The sequence below is a fragment of the Sylvia atricapilla genome, chromosome W (genome assembly GCF_009819655.1).
Source record: "Sylvia atricapilla isolate bSylAtr1 chromosome W, bSylAtr1.pri, whole genome shotgun sequence".
Taxonomy (NCBI): domain Eukaryota; kingdom Metazoa; phylum Chordata; class Aves; order Passeriformes; family Sylviidae; genus Sylvia; species Sylvia atricapilla.
The window spans coordinates 11,714,545-11,738,583 of NC_089173.1; the positions used below are offsets into that span (position 1 = coordinate 11,714,545).

Consider the following 24,039-nt stretch of genomic DNA (forward strand, 5'->3'; position numbering starts at 1 on the left):
CCCCAATTTGACGGGCCCATTCTCTATGCTCAGAAGGATAGAGAATAGCTCCATCATGATTCATACCTAATGCAATGATAGGGAATATCAAATGCACTGAAGCATAGCATATTGTTAACACAAAAGCTGTAACTGTGTTGGTATTGGGGTTACAGGTAAAGTTCACCAAGTTCCACCAGGATTGGAATTCCCTTTCAAAATCATCTGCATTGTCCCAAATTATTTTCCAAATTTCAGTTGGAAAGATGCCTTCCTCACCTTCCCTTATGATTGAGGTAACAACTGTCTGCATCCAAATCTGTGCCTGGATGCAGCTGAGGGCCAAGGAGATGTTTTGTGCAACATCAAGTGCATCAATTATGAATTTGTGATCATTTACATTTACCTTTTCCCAATTTGGTAATATGTTTGATAACAGCCACTGATTAGGTTCCCAAGATCAATAAGGACAACTACAGTAGTTGTAATTTGGTCAAATATCTAATTGTGGCAACCAATTTATTCATTAATCAATACTGTTTAGAATTCCTGTTTAAAATATTTATCATGGTTTATATAGCCTTCATGTCCCTCGGAGTTCTGTGAAAAGTAAGCACAACAGAATCTGCCACCAGGAGGCAGAAAATTAGAATGATGGAAATTATCCAGCGTTTATTTATTTGATACTCTTTCTCTAGAGCATCAAAGAGTACCCATGTGTATTTATTCAAAGGGGTTTTTAGCACTAGTGGTACTTCCCCTACAGTAGGGAGGTCCACCAAAACAGGTTGTCCAGGGTAACATGCTGGACTGTTGGAATCACTTGGTCCTCGTAGTGAGGGAATTACGCTTGGAGCTGTTGGGCAAAAAGCAGAAGCATCAGTAAACCAAGGATTTGCTGACTGTTCAGGGGAAAAGGGAGGAGTAATGACTGAGGCAGGTTTGTCTTGGATGCCATCCAAGTTTCCTGCTTCTTGTGTTGCTAGGTTTTTCACAGCTCCTTCAGTTATTGAGAAGATGTTACAATCATGTTTAATCTGAGCATACCACTTCCTTACTGAGGCCCTCTGGGCCACCACATCAGGTGAGGGGGTCCCAGCAGTGACTGACTTAATAACTTTGAAAGGACCTCTCAAGACAATTGGTTGTTGTTGTGTAATTTTCCCCACTTCTATGAGGCCTAGGCTAACCACAAATAAGCCTTTTTCCCAGGTAGTGTACCTCTTTTCAGCATCTCTGAAACCACGGGAATAAAAACCAACAGGCCGTGTCCGACCCTCAGGACCCCGCTGCCATATGTGTACTGACAACCCTGAGGAGGCAAATCCCCATTTCACCTGGAAAGGATCTGTAGGATGAATAGGGCCAAGGGCTTGGTGACCAGTTGCTTCAAAAATCAGTAATTGCATTGCTTCTTCCTGAGAAGCAGTCCATTCCCATAGGCCGGCAGCTTTGTGGACATCTTCTAAAAGTTGGCCAAGGGTACAAACTATAGCTAAAGGGTCTCCCCTTTCCAAAGCATTACCTCCCCCGGCCCAGAAAGCTGCATGCTGTGTCAGGGACCATGTGTCAATAGTCTCACTGTTTAAAACTTGTATAAGGGAATGTTGTGGCTTGTTGCTCAGGGCTGGTGGAAGAGGAGGTGCGCTGGGTTGTTGGTCAGGTGAATCTAATACAATAGGTTTGGGACAGGGCAAATTAGAAATTATTTTAGCCAATTTATCATAAGGCAATTTGTCCATTACTTCTCATGGCACTCCCCTTTTCAGCCCTAGCAACCACAACTGCTGCCAGTTAGAGATTTGTTTTCCCCTTTCTGTTTTTTCATTAGGGGAAGCAATGTGTCTGATTCCTCTGGGTTTTTCGGGTTTGTCCTCTGAGTGTTTTACTGGTCCATATTTTCTGCTGTAACTGATTAACTCCTCTGCTACTTCACTCCATGTCCAAACTTTATGACTGTTTTTAGATTGTGTGCTGGGAGTAGCAAAAGGCGAGGAGTCAGTGGAGTCAGTAAAACCAGTTTGATCACTTGCATGTCCAAGAAATCTTTCAAGCCTATCTACCGGGGTGATAGATGCTGTTGTTTTTTGAAGGAGAATTGCTGTTGATTTAAGTGATTCTGGCAAACCTCGAATCAAAGGGGTCATAATTTCAGGTTTGACAGGCTGTTGCATTGGTGACTCATAGCCAGAGAATAATTTTCTTTCATGTATCATTTGCAAGCATGCAGCTTTGTGGATGTTTTCTAGGAGTTGGTCTGAGGTGCCAACAATTGCCAGAGGGTCGCCCCTTTCAAGGGGGTTTAGTCCCCTTGCCCAGTAAGCTGCATGCTGTGTCAGGGACCATGGAGCACGTGTATTTCCTGTTGTTAAGAAAACTCCATGTCCCCAATAGCCACTTGCTTCTTGTTCACTTAATTTAATTTGGTCACCTCCAGTGAGTGAAACTCTAAAAACATACTCCGTCTCTGATTCACTAGGGAGGCGGAAGTATTCTTTCTTTAATTTAGCTAGTTCAGTGGCTGTGTATGGTATTTCTTTGGTGGTTATGTGGGGATCATGATCCTCTTCATTTATATAGTTATATTCTGTTTTAATGAGAGGTCTCAAGTTGGAGCAACAGTGTTCCCCACAATTTTGCATGTGTACTAATTCTTTCTGGAGGTATATTTGTTTAATATTGTATGTTTCCTTTCCTTCTATCTCTTTAAATGAATCTACAGGGTTTAAGTTTTTACTTTGCCCTTCTGCAAGGGAAATCTGCAACAAATAAATCTGATTTTCTTTCTGTTCCAATTGTTTTTGCAGAGCTTCTACCAAATTTTGCAGGGAGTCTATTATTGCTTTTTCTTCACTTACCCGTTTAAGATGGGTTTCTATGGCTGCCAACAGACAGGCCCCTCAAATTGAGCAAAGAATGGTTTTATTTCTGCCTAGTTTGAATCTAGCATCATGTTGCAAAGAATATATTCTATCTACAATGTTTTCAAAATTAAACCAATTATTCTGTGCCCACCCTTCTCCAGCTGGGGAAGGTCTAGCACCATGTTTTGCTAACAAAACCAAAAATGCATCCTCATGTTTTTCAGTCATTTTGGTGAAGGGACAATAACCACTCTCAGGGAGGTATTCTTAAAGTTACACACTGGCACAGCTAAAACTGTGTTTCCCTTGGCTTCCCTGGAATGGGTGAGGAGACCAAAACTGCTTGGGATGCACTCCTTAGTTACTTAAAACTCGGTTGTCTCCTCAAATACACCAAGCAGCCCAAAACACACACACACACAAAAACCCAACTACAGTCCCATCTTTTGCACAATGAGATCTTTTAGGACATCCTGATGACAGGGAATGTTTTCACCTAGGTGTATACAGTTTGCGGGAATTTTCCCTCACCCCCCTTGCTTTCTAACAGCGCTCACCGAAGTGGCGTGCTAGGTGTGGCTGAGACAAGGGTCCTTCCCCTGTTACAAACTATATAAAACCCACAACTCCTCTGTCTATCAAGATCCTGTCTGTGACGCCAATTTAATGTCAGGGTCCACAAACATATGTGGGAAACCTGATGGTTCGTTTTAGGGATCTCAGAGCGCAAAAGACACAGCAGGGGACAACTCAGTTTATTCAACAAAAAATGCACCTTTATTTAGTGCCACCAAAATGCGATAGTGGGAGAGAAAATAGAGAATAGTAAGAAAGATAGAAAAGAGGGTAAGGGGATTATAGCTACCAACGTGGAGGGACGAGTCCTCGAGGCCGAGATGCCTATAGACGCGATCTTCTCCAGTGGGGTGTTCACGAAAGTGAGTGGGGGTCTCCAGGGTTTTTATAGGTTTGTCAAGGAGGGAACCAAAGCGAGTGGCACAGAGCCAAAGCAGGAGCCACCTATGTTGAGGTTGGGTGCTCAGGGACAAGCTGCACACCGTACATGTCTGTACTCTGGTATGGACAGACCAGTTTGGGCAAGTAGCCTTGGCTCAGTCCACTGTGACCAGTTCCATTGTTCTTGCACTCCATTCTCATGGAGATGCATACCAGTCCTCTGAGACTCAGCAAACGTTCTGCCTCAGCCAGGCCAGGGGCTCCTTTCAGAGTCTGGGGTCTCAGTCCTCAATCATTGGAGACAGTCGTGAGGCATATCACATCCTTGGACAGACTCTGACACCATGTCACTCCTGACTCACTTTGGTTAGGGTGACGAAGGCGAGTAGTACTGACTAGAGCTTTGATGTCATCCTGTGTCCCTTCTGGTTAGAAGTGCTACTTCAGCTCTTTACCTGCACGGGGGGTTGTGGCTCATTGTTTTTAGGGGTCTCCATTAGATGAATTCCCTCTCCCCTAAGTCCCATGGGAATTCAGCATTTGAATACTAGGTGATGTCATCCTCCTCCTCATGGTTTCGGATGATTCACTGTCTCTGAGGAGAGAGGAGCAGAGGAGGGGCATACCTGACGGTGTCACGATCTGCTAATGCAAGCAGGGGTCGTGATGGTTCTTTTACTGGTCTCAGAGTGCAAAAACAACACAGAGGGGATTTCAGTATTAATCAAAACAAATGCACCTTTATTGAGTGCCAACAGCAAATGCGATAGAAGGATTTGGAAGGAAATAAAGAATAGAGAGAAAAGAGAAAGAGGGTGTGTAGACCTTCGTGCCATTAAAGGAATTTCCAACTGTCCTTCCCTGGAAAAGTGAAGATTAAGGATACCTCAGATGTAAAAGGCTTCTCCTCCATGGATCCTTGCAGATATTGTGCAGTCTTCTCCCTGGGCTTCGCAAGTCCATCACCCACCCCATGGCATTCCCTTTCCCTGTTTCCCCATTGGCTATGGGGGTTGGTGTCCTGTTCCTCTCTTTCCTAGGGTCACTTGACCCCTGCCCTGCCCCTTGTACCACCCACGAACCTGAGGCCCTATATAACTAAGAAAAACCACATGTTCGCTCTCTTTTGCCTCTGGGTTCACCTTCAGCACACTGTAATAAACGCTTGCTGGAAATTGATCTGGGGCTGGGAGCCTTCTGCCTCTCTGCTGAGCTAGCCTGGTAATGTGTGTGGTTGTGTGAGCTTGATTGCTGCCTGAATACTTCTTAAGCAGTTTCTCTAGGAGAGGCTGACTGGGATTTAGAAAGGCTGTAGCTGCACTCCAAAAAGACACACTGTTACAAGAGGGGGTGGGTATAGCTACCAACAGAGAGACGAAATCCTTGTGGTCGGGCCAATAGATCCGTCTTCTTCCATGGGGTGATCATGAAGTCTTTGGTCAACTCAGGGGTCTTTTATAGTCTTTTCCAAAGCAACAGGCAGTTGGCCAAAAGGTGGGGAGATCAATATGGTGTGTTCATTTTGATCGAATAAGAACAAGTACAGAGACAGACTGGTCCGTCAGCAAGTACAATTTACTGTGACTTGCCCATTGTTTCTGCTCAGGTTCTGATGGATAATGCATGCTAGTTTTATCCATCGAACACACCTACAGGCAACACTTGGCAGACGTCCCACCTCAGCCAGACCAGCACTCCTGTATTGGGGTTTTAGAGTCCTTTAGGTGTTTCAGTCTCTGTCCTTGACAATGGTCATGAGGCAGATGAGGGATCTTCGGACCGTCTCTTACAGACGGTAAGGGGATTTACACAACTCACCCAACCAACAACTCACCATCCTTATTAACTTATAACATAACTTTGTATCAACTTTCTAACAATTTATTCTCTACACAATTGGTCAAACATCCATCCTCACATTGTGCTTCCCCTATCTAGGATTTACATTTTTTGCAGACATTTTCTCAGTCTCTCTTCTTATTTTTAATCCTGTTGCTTTCTCAGTAACCTTGATGAATTCCTGAGAGCTCTAACAACAAAACTGCAGGTGGTTTGATAATATTACTCACAACCAGTTTGGCTGGTGCATCAGAATGGCAACAGACACATTGCTACACTCCCATTCTTGCCTGGGAAATCATAAGGAGGAATCAAAACAATTCTTGGAAGGTAGAAAACCGTTAGCAGCTGATGTTTTTCTAACTTGTTGTTTACTTGTAAGAAATAGTCGAGAGGTGTTGCTCTAAATGATTAATCTTATTGACTCTACCGAAATACTGCATAAAGAGTCTGCCTTTCAATAAATCTTGGCTATAAGCCCTCCGAAGAACCGGAGTTCTACATATCGTTATTTGAGCCATATTGTTATTTGAGCCATCCCAAATCGTAATGATAGTTCAGGCTTGTTGCAGATCCTTGTCTGTTTCAGTAGCCAAGCTGCCCTCTCTGCAACAAACTTGCTTCCCAAAATCAGTAGAGACTTTAAGATCCTTTTCAAAGATGTTAACACCCATCAAATTGTTTGTAAAGGCATTAGCACACATATTTTCTCTCACATTATATTCCTAAAGTAGCCATAACCCCTTGAAGGATCTTTCCTGTAAAACGAGTTCCCCTATCTGAGTCTATTGCTTCCACAATCCCATATCTTGGAATTATTTGTTCTAAAAATATCTTAATAACTGATCCCGTGGTTGCTGAAGCAGTCGGGAATGCTTCTGGCCACCCTGTTAGCTGACACACTATTACCAGAAGATATTTAAGCCTTCCTGCTTGAGGCATTTCAGTAAACTCCACCGGGCACTGTTGGAAAGGACATGCAGCCCAAGGTCGTCCCCTCCCACCTTTCAATCTCCAGCTAATTCACTTTAGTGCAAACTAGACACTCCTCATCAGCTTGTTTTGCCAGAATTAAAGGAATGAGAGGGAGGTGTCTTTACAAACAGACTGTGGGCCTGATGGTAGATAAAGCTGGATACTGATAGGTGAAAGAAGCAATGAAAGGAATCATAAATCCCAAAGGAATTCCACTAGTTGACACAGACTGTTGCTCACCCAAGGCCATGCTAAATTTCTGGACTTAGAGAAAAAGAACAGAAATACCAAGAAAAAGAAAGGGGAGGAGGAGGGATGCACATTAGAAGGTGGTCTATATTAGGCGATTCAGGAAGCCTGTATCTCTCAAGTACCTCAGACAATGGGGAAAGGGAGAGGGAAATATGGCGAGGAAATTAGAATAAAAAGGAGGCTGCATCCTCTAACAATTTGAGAGACCCCATGGGAAATGCCCCATTGTCACAAGAGGACACAAAAAGGACACTCACCGGTCAACTTGAGAGCGAGAAAAAGAAGGGCTTTCTTTTGGGAATCCCAACTTATATAGTTTTTGGGATTTGGTCAAGGATTGGGGGATGAGAGGAACACCCCTCTGACCCCAGTGGTCAAACCAGCAGTCCATCATAGAGAGGAATGCGAAAACAATCTACTTTGTTTATGTTTCAATGTGCGAGAACTCCAATACAAGAATGTAAAACAAATCAGACGGCTGAAAATCAGGGCGACATCTCACCCTTTTTGCGTTAGTAAAAATGAAAAGGAAAAAGAAAAATTAACAATGTTCAGTCTCTGCTTGTGGAGGGACCATCGGAGTGAACACTCGCGTCGTCTGCATCTGAGTCGTCACTCGATAGTTCATCCATTTGCTGCCTTTCATTTTGGTCACGGTGTCCAGCTTGCCTGTCGGCCGGATTCTGCCTTTGCGGTCGTAGGTCAGGACGAACATACTTCGCAGATACCCAGCATACCCCAGTATCTGTGGATACACAAGCATATCCGTGCCCTGAAGCAATAAGGTCATAGGGACCTTCCCACTGCTTGGTGACTAAATTTTGCACCCCGAACCTTCACTTGAGGCTGATGTGTCTTGTCTGAAGCCTGCAATGAAAGGTGATTGTTATAAATTATTAGAAGCCAATTCAAATTAAAAGAATTTATTTAGCAATTTTTCTAAAATCAAATTGAAAGGCTACAATAAAATTGGACAACATGGATTGAATGCTGGGTGGACCGGGTAACAGCAGCAAAGGTGCCGTCCAACCTTGACCACAAATGCTGGGTCTCGGCGTAATGTTTTTATACGGTTTATTTGTCCCGAGGCTAAGTCTATTGAAAGTCTGAATATTCATATTTATTTCCAAGTAAGGTTTTGAAAGGGGTTCCTGCAATTGTGAAAAGACGATTGAAGAGTCTTCCCGGATTCTTTCTTTGGGGTGCTGATTTGATCATCCTCCGGATCCTCCACCACTAAGATTGATATCAGGTCTTGAGCAGCCATGAAGTGGAATCCCATCCTTGATGAATGGGCCATCTCTAGTCTGGCCCTGTTGTTTCAGTTGCAGATTTTGTGGTTTCACAGCTGTACAATAGGCCTTGGAATCTTGGCGATGCCCTCGAGTAGCCTTTTAATAATCTAAACTTTTGATACAATATTTTATACACAAATTCATACATTATATTTACCACAGTTCCCCACCTTTTTATTTACCCATTAAATTCGTGTTTCATAAGCCTTAATTTTTTATTTATCAATCATTTTTGGATTTATCATATTTATTCCATTCTTCTTGTGTTATTTCAGAGTATTTTTTGGAAGGATATATATTTTTTAACATTTGAATTTTATTTTCAGGGTCTAGCCTTCCTTCATTTCTTGAAAAAAACAGAAGGTCTTATCAAATTGCAAGCATGTTCTATCATCATCTTGTTTAAGGAGATCTAATATTATGGGTTCATTTTTTGAAAGTGTTCTACCCTCATGTTTTAAGTTCTTTTGTAGTCAATACATCTTTCCACCTATTGTACGCATTTCTAATTTATTTTTATCATAACACAGTCTATTGATTTGGTAGTACTCCAGAAAAGTAGATTTTTTTCTCCCATCTATTTACACAGTCCGGTTACATCGGTCACAAACGGGGATAGTTGGCATTTTTTTTGTCTCCCATTTGTAAATTCTATGTGTCCTGGACTGCCGGTCTTTAGTAATTGCCTTCGGGTTATGGCACACCACCCCTTTTTTGATTTGCAAATTTTAAATTGAGTGCCATTAAAGAAACAATATTCCTTTCTCCTATTTCCTGAGCAATTATACTGTGTTTGATACTTCAGGTTCCTTGCTTGTCTTTTCTGCGTAATCTCTAGGCATGGTTTACACTCCTTTATGGGGGTCAGCCTCTGCGAATTCTTGGGATGGAGTCCCCCCGCTTGGTTCAGGATTAGGCTCAGGACTATGAGGACTTTCTACTACAATACTCCTCTGTCTTTTCCTTTGCCCACGGGGTAGCGGTCCATGGCGGGGTAGCCCATCTTCTTAGCAGCAGGCGTATGTTTCTGGGGTCCTATTGGTCCGAACAACAAATCTCCTTTAAAGACACTCCACTGGGACAACCTGACCGTATCTGAGTAGCAAGGTACTTTGATTGTCCTTCAGCACTCAACATTGAGTACTTGGGCTTCTGCATTTAATTGTGTCACGATCCGCTAATGCAAGTGGGAATCGTGATGGTTCATTAACTGATCTCAGAGTGCAAAAAACAACACAGAGGGGATTTCAGTATTCATCAAAACAAATGCACTTTTATTAGTGCCAACATGAAATGCGATAGAAGGATTTGAAGGGAAACAAAGGATAGCGAGAAAAGAGAAAGAGAGGATGGTTATAGCTACCAACAGAGAGATGAAATCCTTGTGGTCCGGCCAATAGATCCATCTTCTTCTGTGGGGAGATCTCAAAGTCCCTGGTTAACTTAGGGGTCCTTATAGTCCTTTCCAAAGCGACAGGCAGCTGGCCAAAAGGCGGGGAAATCTTTACGGTGTGTTCATTTAGAGAACTCGGAACTGGTCAGCCGTCAGCAAGTGCAGTGTTAACTCGGAACGGTACAGCCGTCATGAAGTGCAGTCAATTCACCATGACTTGCCCATTGTTTCTGCTCAGGTTCTGATGTTCAGATGGAAACGCGTGCCAGGTTTTTCCATTGAACACACCTGTAGGCAACAGTTGGCAAATGTCCCACCTCAGCCAGGCCAGCACTCCTGTGTTGGGGTTTCAGAGTCCTTTTAGGGGTTTCAGTCTCGGTCCTTGATGATGGTCATGAGGCAGATGAGGGATCTTTGGACTGTCTCTTACAAATTTTCCTTTTATTTTCTTTTTATATATTAAATACCACTTTGGAGAATTTAACTCCAGTAGACCCAAGTTAGTGTCAATTACTAATAAACAGTTAGTCTCTTTTTGTTTTTCTTCTAAACAGTTAGTACACAGCTCGCTTGGTCAACGCCCCACTTTACAATGAGCTACTCAAATCTGTTTACAGTATACACACTTAAAGTAAACAAAGGGGAAACATTCACAATCTGGCTTTTTAGAACTTATCTGATCTCCTCTGTTCATTTTATGGTGATGCTGTAATTTGATTTTCAAATCTCCGGGAGATGAGGACACTCTTCACTTCGGGGCAGTGCCTTGAGGCTCAATCTTCTTTACTCTGGAAGTCTGAGTCCACCCTCTTTCTGCAGTCCTGATTGCTGCATTTGTGGTGAGAAGGACAGTGAAAGGACCTTCCCAATGAGGTGCCAGAAAGACTTTCCTCTAGGTTTTCACCAAAACTTCATTACCGGGATTTATTTTGTGGATAGCAAACCCCAAAGGGGTGCTTTGAGTAATGAGCCCCTTTCTTCGTAGGTTCTGCAAATTCCCATTTATGGTAATTAGAAATGTTTGAATCTGGGTATCCTCTATTTGAGGATGCCCAAACGGCATTCTGTGCTTGTAAGGCATTCCATAAAGCATTTCAAATGGTGACAATTCTGTTTTTGAATGAGGCATAGTTCTTATGTTAAAAAGAGGTAGAGGAAGGCATTTTACCAAAGACATTTTTGTTTCTATCATTAGTTTGCATAGTTGGGCTTTTAATGCTTGATTCATTTTTTCTACTTGCCCTGAACTTTGAGGGTGCCACGGGTGTGATATTGCCATCGGATTCCGAAGGCTTCTGCAGTTTGTTTGATAATTTTGGAGGTAAAATGTGTTCTTTGATCAGAATCAATATGATCCACTATCCCGTAGCGTGGGATAATTTCTTCTAGTAATACCTTTGATACTGTTTCAGCTGTAGTTCTTGCCCTAGGGAAGGCTTCCACCCAGTGGGCTAATTTGTCCATTATTACAAATAAAAATTTGTACTACTATACCTTAGGTAAATCCGTGAAATTCACCTGGACCCTTTTAAACAGGCGATATATCTACGCACCCTTTACAATGAGCAATCTAAATCTGTTTACAGTATACACACTTGAAGTAAAGAAAGGGGAAATATTCACAATCTGGCTTTATACAACTTATCTGATCCCCTCTGTTCATTTGTGGGGATGCTCTAATCTGATTTTCAAGTCTCCAGGAGACGAGGACACTCTCCACTTCGGGGCAGTGCCTTGAGGCTCAACCTTCTTCACTCTGGAAGTCTGCATCCACCCTTTTCTGCAGTCCTGATTGCTGTATCTTAGGTAAATTGGTGAAATCCACCTGGATCCTTTTAAACGGGCGATAGGCGACCGGGTGTCCTCCTAAAGCTGTTTGTCTGGATCTAGCTCGATTGACCCTCTGGCAGATCATACACCCATGCACTTTTTGTTTAGCCAATTCATAGATTCCTTTACATCCAAATAATTTCAAAAAATGTTCTGCTAGAACCTGTGCTCCCCAATGTGTTTGCTGATGCAAACTTTTCAGAATTTTCCTGGTATATTCTTTTGATACCAGCTCTCTTCCATCAGGTAATATCTACCTTCCTTCCTCTAGCTTACCCCCTATTTTTTCATATTCCTCAATTTTCTTCTGAGAAGGGGGGGAATAAGTGGGAATTTAGTGGCTTAAGAAGGCTGAATAATGCAAGATGTGCATCAGAACTTTAGACAATGGATAATTCTGAATAATGTAATAGTTATGTTAGAGATATGGAAAAAGAGTTATCAAATCTAAATTTCGATTTTGAGCTCAGATCATATCTTCCAGAGGCTTTATCTGTTCAGATCTACCAAGTTTTTGGTTGTGATCTACATGCAATTGGAAAACAAGTAAGTGAAAAAACACTTTGTAACCTAGCTGCATAATGTTTCCCAAAAGAGTTTCCAGGCTTTTAAGGGAAATCCACTTTATCAGTATAGATTTTTTTTCAGAATATTTTCCAATTGATGCATTAACTTAAAGAGAAGAGGTACATGTGTTTTTATCATTAACAGGTTAAAAGTAGTCATCTATCCATTTGATCAGGCATCAATTGCCTCTGAGAAAAATGAGGTCCAGTGAGAAGTGACTTCACCACCACCCAGCCTTCGTAATTGGAACAGGAGCAAAAGTAGGACTGCCAGAAGATGGATGTGTCTAGAGACTTACAGAGGAAACTAGTCAAGAAAAGCCTTATGTCACCATCATGGTATAGTGTTCCTACTAACCTTCTTCAGCTGTTTCCTGTTCCAGGTTCCTAAAAAGACATTTAATGATGTCAAGAATCAACATTTTCAGCTAATGGACCTTTTCCTGAGTCTCAACTACTTGGACATTATTTTATTTTTCTCATGCTGTGAGACCCTGTGTCAGTGACATGATTTGATTTAATAAGTTTGGTTGATTGTAGTTGGTTTTTTATGTATCTTGTCCAGTATTTAACAGATAACCAGTAATAGCCTTAATAGGATGCAAATTGTTTTAACAGCAGAACATATGGGCAATGGCCTAGTCTCACATCCCAGGGGTAATGGTGTTGTCCTTGACCCCAGTTTTCCATGGTATCAGAACATGGCTGAGTATTGCCATGGTTGAACTTGTTCTGGAAGTGCTGGTGAGGGTGCAGCTGTGGGAATGTTTCCACATTCTTTCATTCCAGGGTATTACCTTTTGGTCTGTGGAGATGGGGCATGGCCCGTGGTCCCGAGTGGTGCATTTGGTGAACCCTGTTGCTTGGGGAGACTGGCTATGTTTGCTCCTAGCAGGGGCGAGTTGCTGGATCAGACAATTTGGAGAGTGGAACATGGCAGGAGAACTAAAGGAGCAATCACAAACTTGGGACCTGATTGTGGCAATCACATAAAGTCTTAGGGCGCTCCAGTACGAATGGTGGCATCGGTCTTTACTCCAGGTGTTGTTGCTGCTCAAGCTTTGACTACATTTGGTGGGTTGGGATGGTGGACAGCTGAGCAGTGGAATATAACTTCAGCTGGTTTGGATCAGATGCTCACTGACATAGATAGTATTAAACACAACACACTGTAAAATAGAACTGTTATATAGAGTTTTGCTATTAGCTCACAGGCACGGGTGTGAAAATTTTGAAGGAAGGTTTTGTGTAAACCTCTCTGACCATTCGGCATCCATTCGCAGAAAACTTAAGCAACTACAGGATGGCATGAAGAAGTTGACTGTTGGTGACTGGGGTTTGGATGAATGGTTTGAGGGGTGGGGAATCACTGGATGTTTGGAGGATATTACAAAGGGAGCTTTGTTGTTAATAGTAGTCATTGTTTTGTTGCTTGTATTATTTCATGCATTGTGGAGTTGGTGGTTCACTTGGCAGAGAATGCAGTGGGGAGAGTTTAGTTGGTGCAAGAAAAAAGAAGGGGGAATTGTAGCAATGTATCTGTATAACAGACCATTCTGATGTACCAGCCAAACTGGTTGTGAGTAATATTATCAAACCACCTGCAGTTTTGTTGTTAGAGCTCTCAGGAATTCATCAAGGTTAGTGAGAAAACAACAGGATCAAAAATAAAAAGAGAGCCTGAGAAACTGTCTGCAAAAAATGTAAATCCTAGATAGGGGAAGCACAATGTGAGGATGGACGCTTGACCAATTGGATATCCTGAAGGATGTGTGCCTGCCTTATGAAGAAGCAGCTTAGCCAACCCAGAGATGCATGCCCACTAGGACAGTAGACCTAGAATCTATATCTGCCATGTAATGTAAACAATAAACGGCTTCTGTTGGAATCATATTGGTTTGGTTATTCAGTGGCCCATTTTCCCCCTGCATGGGAGTGTTATGTACTTGGCTTTCCCACAGGCTTCAAGCCACTGCCTGGAGCATAAAAATCTATTTTCTGACCACTGTCAGTTCCCAGACTGAGTTTCTGAACTTTGGGGTAAAATACCAGGTTCAAGGGGGGAACGTGGTATGCAGTTCAGGAAGGCTGTACCTTCCTAGTACTTCAGCCAATGGGGAAAGGAAGAGGGCAACATGCCGCCGGGAGTTAGGATAAAAGGAGGCTGTGTCCTCCAAAACCTCGAGAGAGAAAACCCCTGCGGGCATGTGTCCAAATGGACCCTCCCTTTATTCGAATAGGGTTGCAGGACTCCTCTGTCTTCTTTAAAGACACTGGCTTTAAAATCACTGGCGTGATTTTCCGTACAACAGTAAGAAAACCAACACTGTGCTGCACATCACATTCCTTTTACCCATTTCCAGAGCACAGGCGAGATGCCAGCGCTTCTCTACCACACTTTTCTTCTACTACCCAGCTGCTACATTGAGACAGGGCGGTCAGGAGTGCAAGCACCCACAGCTCCAAGAAAGTGGTGGTGAGGTCACTCCCCCAACTACCCCCTGCCTCACACCACCGCCCTTTGCCTCACAGCCCCTCACATTCCTGCCCTATGCCTACGCTTCTGTCCCATAATCCATACATGCCAATTTAGTGCAGCTCACAACAGCCCCGGCCTTTCTCAGGTTGTCATGTACTCAGTCTAGCCTTGTCTAGCCCCGCCCCACCGTCACTCTCCACCTTTTCCGCCCGCCAAGGGACATTTCAAGGGCACATATATATAAAAGTATGCATCTGTTTCCCCATCGCTCAGAGGCGCGAGAGGTAATAGGCACCAGGACGCTTAAGAAGACCGGCCGGGGGAAGCAATTCCCGGCCTCGCCCCGCCCCGCCCTGCCTCCTGGGCGCGGCCTCGTCGTAATAAGAAGCGGAGCGAGCTGCCGCCATTTTTGGGAGATAGTGTGGGGTTGGCACTTGTTCTGTGTTCACTTCAGTCTTCCCTGAAGGAGCCGTCGCCGCCATCGTCATGTTCTCCGCCCGCCTGGCTGCCTCCCTCGCCTGCTCCCTGCCGCGGCAGGCCGGCCTGGTGAGCGCGCTCTCCCCTTCCTGCAGTGAGCGGAGATGGTGGACGGGAGGCGGCCGCCGCCGCCATCTTTGGGGCCGCGGTGACATTGAGAGACTGCGGCCTTCCGCTCTCGGGAGTTTGGGATGGGGGGCTCACCTTAGCGCTGGGTGTCAGCCGGGCCAGACCTACTGCTGAGAGAGCGATGGTGCCCTCACTTGGGAGGTGTGTGTGTGGGGGGGCTGTCTAGGGGACGGCCTGTCCTTTCCCGGTGATGTCGCTTGACGCTGTTGGGGGTTCAGGTTAATGTCTGAAAGCTGCCACATCCAAATCAAGGTGAGGGATTTGCGCTGCAAAGCTTTGCCAGGTGATGTTTTTTTTTTTCCCCCCTCGTGTTGGTGGGGAGAGCGGGGTTGTGAAGATCTGTCCCGACCTGTTTCTGCTGGTGTCCCTTGTGAAGGTGAACGGAGGAGGGGCCTGCTCAGGCATTCAGAGAAATAGCATTAACGGTGCCTGGAGCTGCACTGGGAGCTTTACTTAGGACACAGGATTATAACATTTTATTGCATTCATTTTCACAGATTATTTTTCTGTCGTTGTTTTTGCTCTTGTCTATGTTCTAGCCATACCAGAAATTTTGCAGATTTTTTTTTTTTTTTTTTTTAAGGAAGGCCAACCCTTAGAAACACTATTATTTCTCCCTTGTGGACAACCTTGAGGGTTGTGGTGATTTCTTTCTGCCCCGAGCATTTGATGTTCAGCACAAAGGTGGCAAGCGAGAGGAGGTGTTGCTTTGGGATCTGCTGTGGTACTATGGTGGTGACAGCAGTGCAATGCAGAAAAATGCAGAAAATAATTTAGAGCAATCTCTTTTACCAGCTGTCTTTGCTTAGTAGTGCTGGACTTGGTTCCATAACTAAAACTTGTGATTGGAATGCTGTGGAGCTAAACTCAAAACTGAAAAACATTAAATTTATAAGCTCATGATCAAAAATATCACTGTTATCTCAACTTTTTTTTTTTTTTTTTTTTAATTCATGAGGAAATTTCACTGTTACTGAAATAATTACTTGTTTTAGATTTCCAGAAACACCCTGGGTGCAGTGTTTGTTGCTACAAGAAACCTCCATCCCTCCAAAACATGCTTTCAGAAAACTGGTGAGTCTGAGGAAGGTCTTCATATAACAGTGTGGTTTAAGAACTTGCTCTATCAGACAGAAGGGAATTTTAATATGGTGTGTGTATCAGTTGACAGAATGCTTGAGGACATTTATGTACTGACAGTATTCAACTGAACTTTTGCACAGTCACATCCAGCGGATTTTAATAACTATTCAGATTATGCCCAAACCAAGGAGTAGTCACATGTCAGTTTACACAGTTTACCTGCTTTGTGAGTGTTCCATTCAGAATTATCTCATTCTGCTATTCAGAACTCTTGCAGACTTATTTAGGAAAAAAAAGCACCTCAAATTCTAGTTTTGTCTTGTTTGTAACAGTATGAAGAAACAGATGACTCCCAGGCCTGCCAGTGTTTTGTCCTTGAGCAGAATTTTTTGCTCCTAGCATTTTGGTGTTTAGAGAAAACAGTGGCCCTGCATATCTATGTTTTTGATAGTGGTTTATATACAATTTTCAAAGTGGCTTTGGGTTATTAAATATATTAGGAAATACTTTTTCCTGGCTGGGGAAATAAAGGGTTATTGGAGGTACACTGCCAAACAAATTTGAGGAATATGGAGAATACATTTTTACAGCTTATACTGAGCAACTTGCTTCTTAAATGTATCAAGTTCCTTTAAATATATTTGGATCTTGGATTACAAATCACAGGGTGTTTTGATGCCTCCAGTTTAAGTAATCTCTCTGCAAATGGAATGAGAATGTCTGTTCTTAGCCTAATTATTTAATCTAATTTCTTTCTAGAGGGAGAGATTGTTAATAGTGTACGACAGTGAAGGAAACTGGTAACTAAACAGTCATCAATATTTTAATGGAAGCTGTCTTGTAATGATGTGTTAAAGCTGCTTTTCTTAGCTGGGAATACAGAAGCTGTTATTTATCTTACGCATCTAGCATGTTGCTTGCTAGACCTCGTGGCATACTGGAGAGGGCACCTTGACCTGTGAATTCAAGACAAGCTTACTGAATTCATATCTTGCCTTAATGTGCTAAGTCAGGTGTGAAATGTCTCTTTCCAGGTACTGCTGAGGTATCCTCTATTCTTGAGGAACGTATTTTGGGAGCTGACACCTCTGCTGAACTTGAGGAGACTGGCCGTGTGCTCTCAATTGGTGATGGTATTGCCCGTGTGTATGGCCTAAGAAATGTCCAAGCAGAAGAAATGGTTGAATTCTCTTCTGGACTGAAGGTAAGCTTTCACTAAAGCAGTTTGTTTAGCCTAGAAATATATATTTTTTTAAAATAAAGACTTTTAAACTAGTATTAACTGTTCTTGGAGGTACCCGTATTAACCTCTTACAAACTTCAACTTTAATAAGTATTAACTGGTTAATATAATACTACAAAAAGTTAATATTTTTTGAATTCATAACACTGCTTTCAGTGTCTGGTTCTTGGCTAACATTTGAATTTTATGTATCTTCATCTAGGAAGTAGAAGAACTAATCTGCTATTGGATTTTGTTTTCTTTGGTTTCATGCTGGCTTTTTTTGTTTACCTGTTGAATAACAGCCTCATTCTACATTAGAATAAAAAAAGCTTTCTGACTGTTCTGAGAGTACTGCAACAGCTCTTCCAATATTTTTAATAACCTAACTCACCTTGGCCAGAGAATAAGCTAGTGCTTTTCCCTCATACAATTCCCAGGCAAGAAATAAATCTTGTATTTGACTCCTGCTTATCCTTTCTGTTCTTTTTAGAGAGATAAATGACAATGCTAGACTGCTGCAGTATAATTATGTGGTAAGTTGAAGGCTTAGGCAGGCAGGTTCTCTAATCAATATGGAATTAGATGCATTGTTCTTAAAAGCAGAACATTGACTGTTGTTACAGATAAGATTTAGACAGATTATGTGGCATACTCTACACTATAGAATGATCACATTGGTATTAAACTGTGACAGTTTTTGTAGATGTTGGTATGGGTTTTTTCAGGATAATGTGACCTTTGTCCTAGGGTATGTCCTTGAATTTGGAGCCCGACAACGTTGGTGTTGTTGTGTTTGGTAATGACAGACTGATCAAGGAGGGGGATGTTGTGAAGAGGACTGGTGCCATTGTGGATGTTCCAGTTGGGGAAGAGCTGCTGGGTCGTGTTGTAGATGCCCTGGGTAATCCAATTGATGGGAAGGTAAGTGTAACTAGGTGCTTACTACCTCTGCTTGTATCTATGTGATACAGACTGCAACAGTTTCTTTCCTCTTTTAAGGGTTCTATTGCATCTAAGACACGTAGGAGAGTTGGCTTAAAGGCCCCTGGGATCATTCCCAGAATCTCTGTGCGTGAACCTATGCAGACTGGGATTAAGGCTGTAGACAGCTTGGTGCCAATTGGTCGTGGCCAGCGTGAACTGATAATTGGCGACAGGCAGACTGGGTAAGTTAAATGCCCAAGCCAAAAATGTTTCCTTTAACAGAGACTTGAGTGCAGTGTGTGCCAATGTACAGAACTGAACACACAACTGTGTAGAGGTTGGGAGAACTGCAGGCAGCTTAACTTATCAACCTCTCTGTTACCTAGGAAAACTTCAATTGCAATTGACACAATAATCAACCAGAAACGTTTTAATGATGGGACAGATGAGAAGAAGAAGCTATATTGTATCTATGTTGCAATTGGCCAGAAGAGATCTACTGTTGCTCAGCTGGTAAAGAGGCTCACTGATGCAGGTAAAGATTTCTGAAGATGATTGAGCCTGGTAACTAGTGCCATCCTGTTCTCATTATAATGCTGAATACTGCTATGACCTCTCCTAGCTGCAAGTATAGACAGATTTTTTTTATTTTTTTTTTTTTTTATTAAATGAATTAACTACTTTTGTGGACAAGAAATCTTTTTAGGTATCTGGGGGGAAAACAACCCCTTATTTTTGCTACATTGCATTAGGAGACTATTTTGAGGTCCCAAAACTGATGAGTTTCTTCTGGAAAAGTCAGCCTATTATTTTTTTTTCCTAGCAGAGTGGAGAGGTTCCTCTTGGCAGGCCTGGTGACAAGCTATGGCCTACAAGTATTGATATGGACTTGATGTGTTTCATATGCATGTAAGTGTGAATGACAGTTAAAAATTTAAGTGGAGAGATGACTACCCAAACATAAGGGATAAAATTATAGCATCTTTTCAGAAACAATTGACCAAGGCTGCATATGTAACAGAGCTTGCAAGAGATCAGGTACCTTACCTCTTGTCTGCTGGTCAAGCAGAGTCATAACTATCAGGAAAAAAAACCCACATTTTAGGACAGTAATTTGTTTGGGACTGTGAAACAAATAATACTATTGCCTTCCAGCAGCCAGGAAACCATGGACTTTCAGACTGAGTTACTTCTAGAACAAAAATGTGTCTTAGTTAAAGTTTAAACTTAATTTTAAATGAGAAAGAAGCCTGCAAGTGTTAGGTGGCTGTGAACTTCCTCTTGAAACTTCTTGAGTTAATTGAGCTAACAGACATGTTAATCTTAGTGCAGTGGGCTTTCCTGTAACAATATAGTGATGCTGCCTGGGCTTACTTTAGCAACTTAGTACTTCGCATGTTGTTGGGGAAGATGAATCAGGGAAACCTTATAAATATGATTGCTTAGCAAAAGATTCTGAAAATATGCAACTTATAAGCGAAATAGAAATGAAAGCTTACTTTGAGTTGTAGGATACCGAGTCTTAGGTACTATATAACCTGAAAACAATAGTCTAGCTAGCTGAAGGAGAATCCCTTTTGATTGAACAATACCTTTCTGCTAGCTAAGGGATCCAAAGGTCAATGTAGCAAAACAGAAGTCTAAAGAGTCGTTTTTAGAGTTTAAAATATAACACAGTATGGTAATGTAGTAGTTCTTATAGGCTGTATGTAGATTCTACAGGATTTTGTGTCTTGTATTGGTTGGTCACTGTAAATTAGAATATTCATCACAAAAGGAGATATAATGTATTGTAACAAGGACCTCGCTCTCTCTTCCTCTTCCCCCTTCTCTTGCTCTCCTACCCCTGCTCTCTTCCCCCTGCCACCTTGCTCTCTTGCTCCCTTCTCTCAGCTCTCACCCTGATGTTCTTTCTCCCTCTCTCTTTGGGACTTCCCTTCAGCCGAGGCTGGTGGCTGAAGGCAAGGCCCTTTTACCCACGATCCTTGCAATAAAACTGCATGTTCTAGAATATACAGGTCAGCAGAATTCCTTGTCCCAGCCGTCCGCAGATTCTCCTACAGCATGTGTGTTGTATTTGCTCGTTACAGGCATGGTGAGGTAATATACTCAGTGGTGTGTTTCTCCAATTCTTTCCAGATGCCATGAAGTACACTATTGTGGTGTCTGCCACAGCATCTGATGCAGCACCCCTTCAATATCTGGCTCCCTATTCAGGCTGCTCCATGGGTGAATACTTCAGAGACAATGGAAAACATGCGTTAATCATCTATGATGACTTGTCCAAGCAGGTCTGGAAGCATTGCTTATAGGCCTTATAGTCTAACATTGGTGTTTATAGCTGTAAGATCACCTCACGTTTAGAAATCCAAAATGTTAATGTTCTGAGGTCTGAAAGCTTTCTTTATACCATGCAGGCTGTTGCCTATCGTCAGATGTCTCTTCTGCTGCGTCGTCCACCTGGCCGTGAAGCCTACCCAGGTGATGTGTTCTATCTGCACTCTCGCCTGCTGGAGAGAGCAGCCAAAATGAATGATTCCTTTGGAGGTGGCTCTCTGACTGCCTTGCCTGTCATTGAAACTCAGGCTGGTGATGTGTCTGCTTACATTCCAACCAATGTCATCTCCATCACTGATGGACAGGTAGTATTTCTTCACATCCCAGTGTACATCTGTGTTATTTGCTGTCAGGTCTCTGAGGAGGCTTCCAAGCTTCTGACCAAGATATAATAAAACAATTCTCTCTTACAGATTTTCTTGGAAACTGAGTTGTTCTACAAAGGTATCCGTCCAGCCATCAATGTTGGTCTGTCTGTGTCCCGTGTAGGTTCTGCTGCTCAGACCAGGGCTATGAAGCAGGTAAGCATGAAACTGCTGCTCCTCTTGCTAGAGATGAGTAGTGTGTAGGCCTTCTAACCCATTTCACTCTAAAGAGCTGTGAATAGAGAGGGAATAAAGCTTTGGATTCCTTAATGTTATGAAACTATAAAGAACAAACTTTGGGGATGATATTTCCATTACTTGTTGAGTGAGGTGGGGGAGAAAGGAAAACAGTATCTGCATAAAGATGTAGGAACATGTTTCAGTATGCTGAGCTGGATACTGATCTAACTAGAAGTAGAGAATGCTCTCTTAACCCTGTGATTTTAGTCCATATATGGAATTAGAGGTTTAATATCAATGGTCACTGTTTTAGGGAGGCATGCTTATATTAAAAGGTGGGATATTTAGAAATGAAAATAATCATCTGTCAGAATCTTGTCAGAATCACTTTTCTGGTATGGAAAGCAAAGCTGACTTGTGACAACTGTCATCTGAAGATAACCTGCAAACTCCTAGATACATTTAAAAGGTGATCAAACTCAGGCTGATCTGTATCTTGTGTTGTAGGTGGCAGGTACCATGAAGCTGGAATTGGCTCAGTATCGTGAAGTAGCTGCCTTTGCCCAGTTTGGCTCTGATCTGGATGCTGCTACACAACAACTGCTGAACCGTGGTGTACGTTTGACAGAGCTTCTTAAACAAGGACAGTATGGTGAGTGTCTTGAACTTAAAAAGTGCATTTCATGTTAGTCTCTTGTGCTAATGAGATTGGTCTTTGTGGCAGCATTTACCATGTCCATTCTGTGCACATGGTAAATGCAGACTTGCTTGAACCATGTTGTATATGTGTAGTTGATCTTCAAAGAAAGGACTGCGTAGTACTGATGTGTCCTGATGTGAGTTACTGATGGCATGAGTGCTGTCTTTTCTGCAGTTCCCATGGCTATTGAAGAACAGGTTGCAGTCATCTATGCTGGTGTAAGAGGTCACTTGGATAAGCTAGAGCCCAGCAAAATTACTAAATTTGAGAGTGCTTTCCTAGCTCATGTACTGAGCCAGCACCAGGCCCTCCTCTCCACAATCAGGTATGATGATTCATCCTGCTTCATCCCAGGGGTATTGATTTGATGGCTGGAGTGCAGATAATGGTCACTGAACTGTTAAATTAGTGTATTCCAGAACATCAGGCCTTGAGATGCCTGTACCAGAACTGAAAATTAAATCAGCCTTCCAGCTGTCCAGAGCTCAGCTTCATGACTTTAGTTCTTAGGAAATCCAGTTGATGCTTAAAATGGAGAAGGGGTGTTATGTTAGTAGTACAAATTCATGCATCAAACAGAAATGTTTTAATTCGTCTACTAATTTTGTTAGAAATGGGAAGGTTTGCTGTGAAGCCTTTTCTTTGTCCTAGGGATTGACCATCTGTCTATTTCTGTGTTGGAAGTTTAACTAAATTCTTTCAACAGGACTGAAGGGAAGATCTCTGACCAGACAGAAGCTAAGTTGAAGGAAATAGTCACAAGTTTCCTGGCTACTTTTGAGGCATAAACTTAAAACTGTTCAAACAGACCAGGCTCTTGTGATCCAGTGCTCGAGTTCCATCAAAGATTTAAAAGTATGTGCAACTTGAATGTACAGATCTCAATGACAATAAAAGTTCCTATGTAAAAAGGCTTGTATATTCTGATTGCCTTCTGGCTGGTTGCTTTTACCTTTAAAACTGTGGAGGGACTCCCTGTGGTACATGCTTGCTTAAAGGAACTCTGAATAATTTGGGGCATCTTAACTCCCCAGCTGGATCAGACTCCCCTTACATGAATGAGGAGGCATAGCAGTTAGTTTCTGGAGCTATGACCACAGTTCCCATTGTGACAGAGCTGAGAGTTGCTCTTGGAGTTTTCATACTTTTTGTCAGGCAGCTGATCTCTGAGAAAGGCATTCAGCTGGGGAAACAGTTTATGTTGTCTTATCTTGGGTGGTAACTAGTTGGACCTCACAGGAATCTCCAACAACCTGATACTGTTAGAGTATTTCTTAGAATTGCTGTCTAACCTATCCTGCGGCCTGGCTTTTGGAAGATGGGTTCTCTTGAAATGGAGGTCCTTGTGTCTCAGGACAACTGTAGTTGACTAATTCTGCCAGTAAACTGTCAGCATTTGTTTGTGGGTGGGAGGGAGGATTATATGCTTTCATTTCCCAACTTCTGCATGCCCTATGAGGCATGAGATCCCAGTGTTAGACCTATCTGGGATGTAGGAAAGTTAAAAGTTAGTCTACTTTGTGTGGTGTACTCAATGTCACTTGGTACACTGGAGCTTGGTCCTTAATCCTTGGTGAGCTTTTGTACTGCAGTTACCTTTGATCAAGACTGCTCTTGAGGCTGTTCACTCTGTTCCCAGTTAATTTCCTTCACAGGAGCATCTTGCCTCCCAATTCAAACCTGCTGTGTTACAAGCAGCTAGAAGCATTCTCACGCAGTTCCAGGCTAACAAGCTACTCTGTTGCACTGGGTCTGACTGAGGTAAAGTTCATAGCCCTCACAGTGCTGTGTTTTGCATTAGTAGCTGGAAGGGTATTGATAACAGACCAGTGTTTTGGCTACTGCTGAGCAATGCTGTCCCTCTGACATTCCTTCCCCCATCAAATGGATGGGAGTGGACAAGATCCTGGGAGGGGACACAACCAGGCCAGCTGACCCAAATTAGCCAAAAGGGATATTCCATACTGATGCCTTTTGGGACTACCTAAAAACAGAGGCCAGACAAAATTAAGAGAATAAAAAGTGGTTATATTTATTGAAGGACCTTCAGGTACATTTCAGGCAGACGAAGCCCTCCCCAGGGGCTACACCCAAAAAAATGGATGATGGATCACGGGTTTTCATGCTTTTATAAGTTTGGTCCATTTGCATTTTGAGGGTTAATCTTCTAATTACAGCTTCAGGTAATGA

The 24,039-nt window shown here is 42.6% G+C and overlaps 1 protein-coding gene and 1 pseudogene across 1 annotated transcript; one reads left to right on the top strand and one right to left on the bottom strand.

The window, feature by feature from the left end:
- Positions 1-562: 562 nt before the first annotated feature.
- LOC136373414 (uncharacterized) lies at positions 563-3,071 on the bottom strand (annotated as a pseudogene).
- Positions 3,072-14,822: 11,751 nt separating this feature from the next.
- On the top strand, positions 14,823-22,760 carry LOC136373364 (ATP synthase subunit alpha, mitochondrial-like). Its single transcript, XM_066338273.1, has 12 exons — positions 14,823-14,975; positions 16,031-16,109; positions 17,153-17,322; positions 18,091-18,264; positions 18,343-18,509; positions 18,654-18,802; positions 20,407-20,558; positions 20,685-20,909; positions 21,018-21,125; positions 21,657-21,801; positions 22,024-22,174; positions 22,556-22,760. The coding sequence occupies exons 1-12, from the start codon at positions 14,916-14,918 to the stop codon at positions 22,635-22,637; spliced, it is 1,662 nt and encodes a 553-aa protein (XP_066194370.1). The 5' UTR covers positions 14,823-14,915; the 3' UTR covers positions 22,638-22,760.
- The last annotated feature ends 1,279 nt before the right edge of the window (positions 22,761-24,039 follow it).

Bases quoted from the DNA above. Each gene is read 5' to 3' on its own strand.
- LOC136373364 (XM_066338273.1), top strand. From the start codon at position 14,916: ATGTTCTCCGCCCGCCTGGCTGCCTCCCTCGCCTGCTCCCTGCCGCGG. The intron at 16,110-17,152 runs GTGAGTCTGAGG...GTCTCTTTCCAG, and splicing joins AACATGCTTTCAGAAAACTG to GTACTGCTGAGGTATCCTCT. The intron at 18,510-18,653 runs GTAAGTTAAATG...TCTGTTACCTAG, and splicing joins ATTGGCGACAGGCAGACTGG to GAAAACTTCAATTGCAATTG.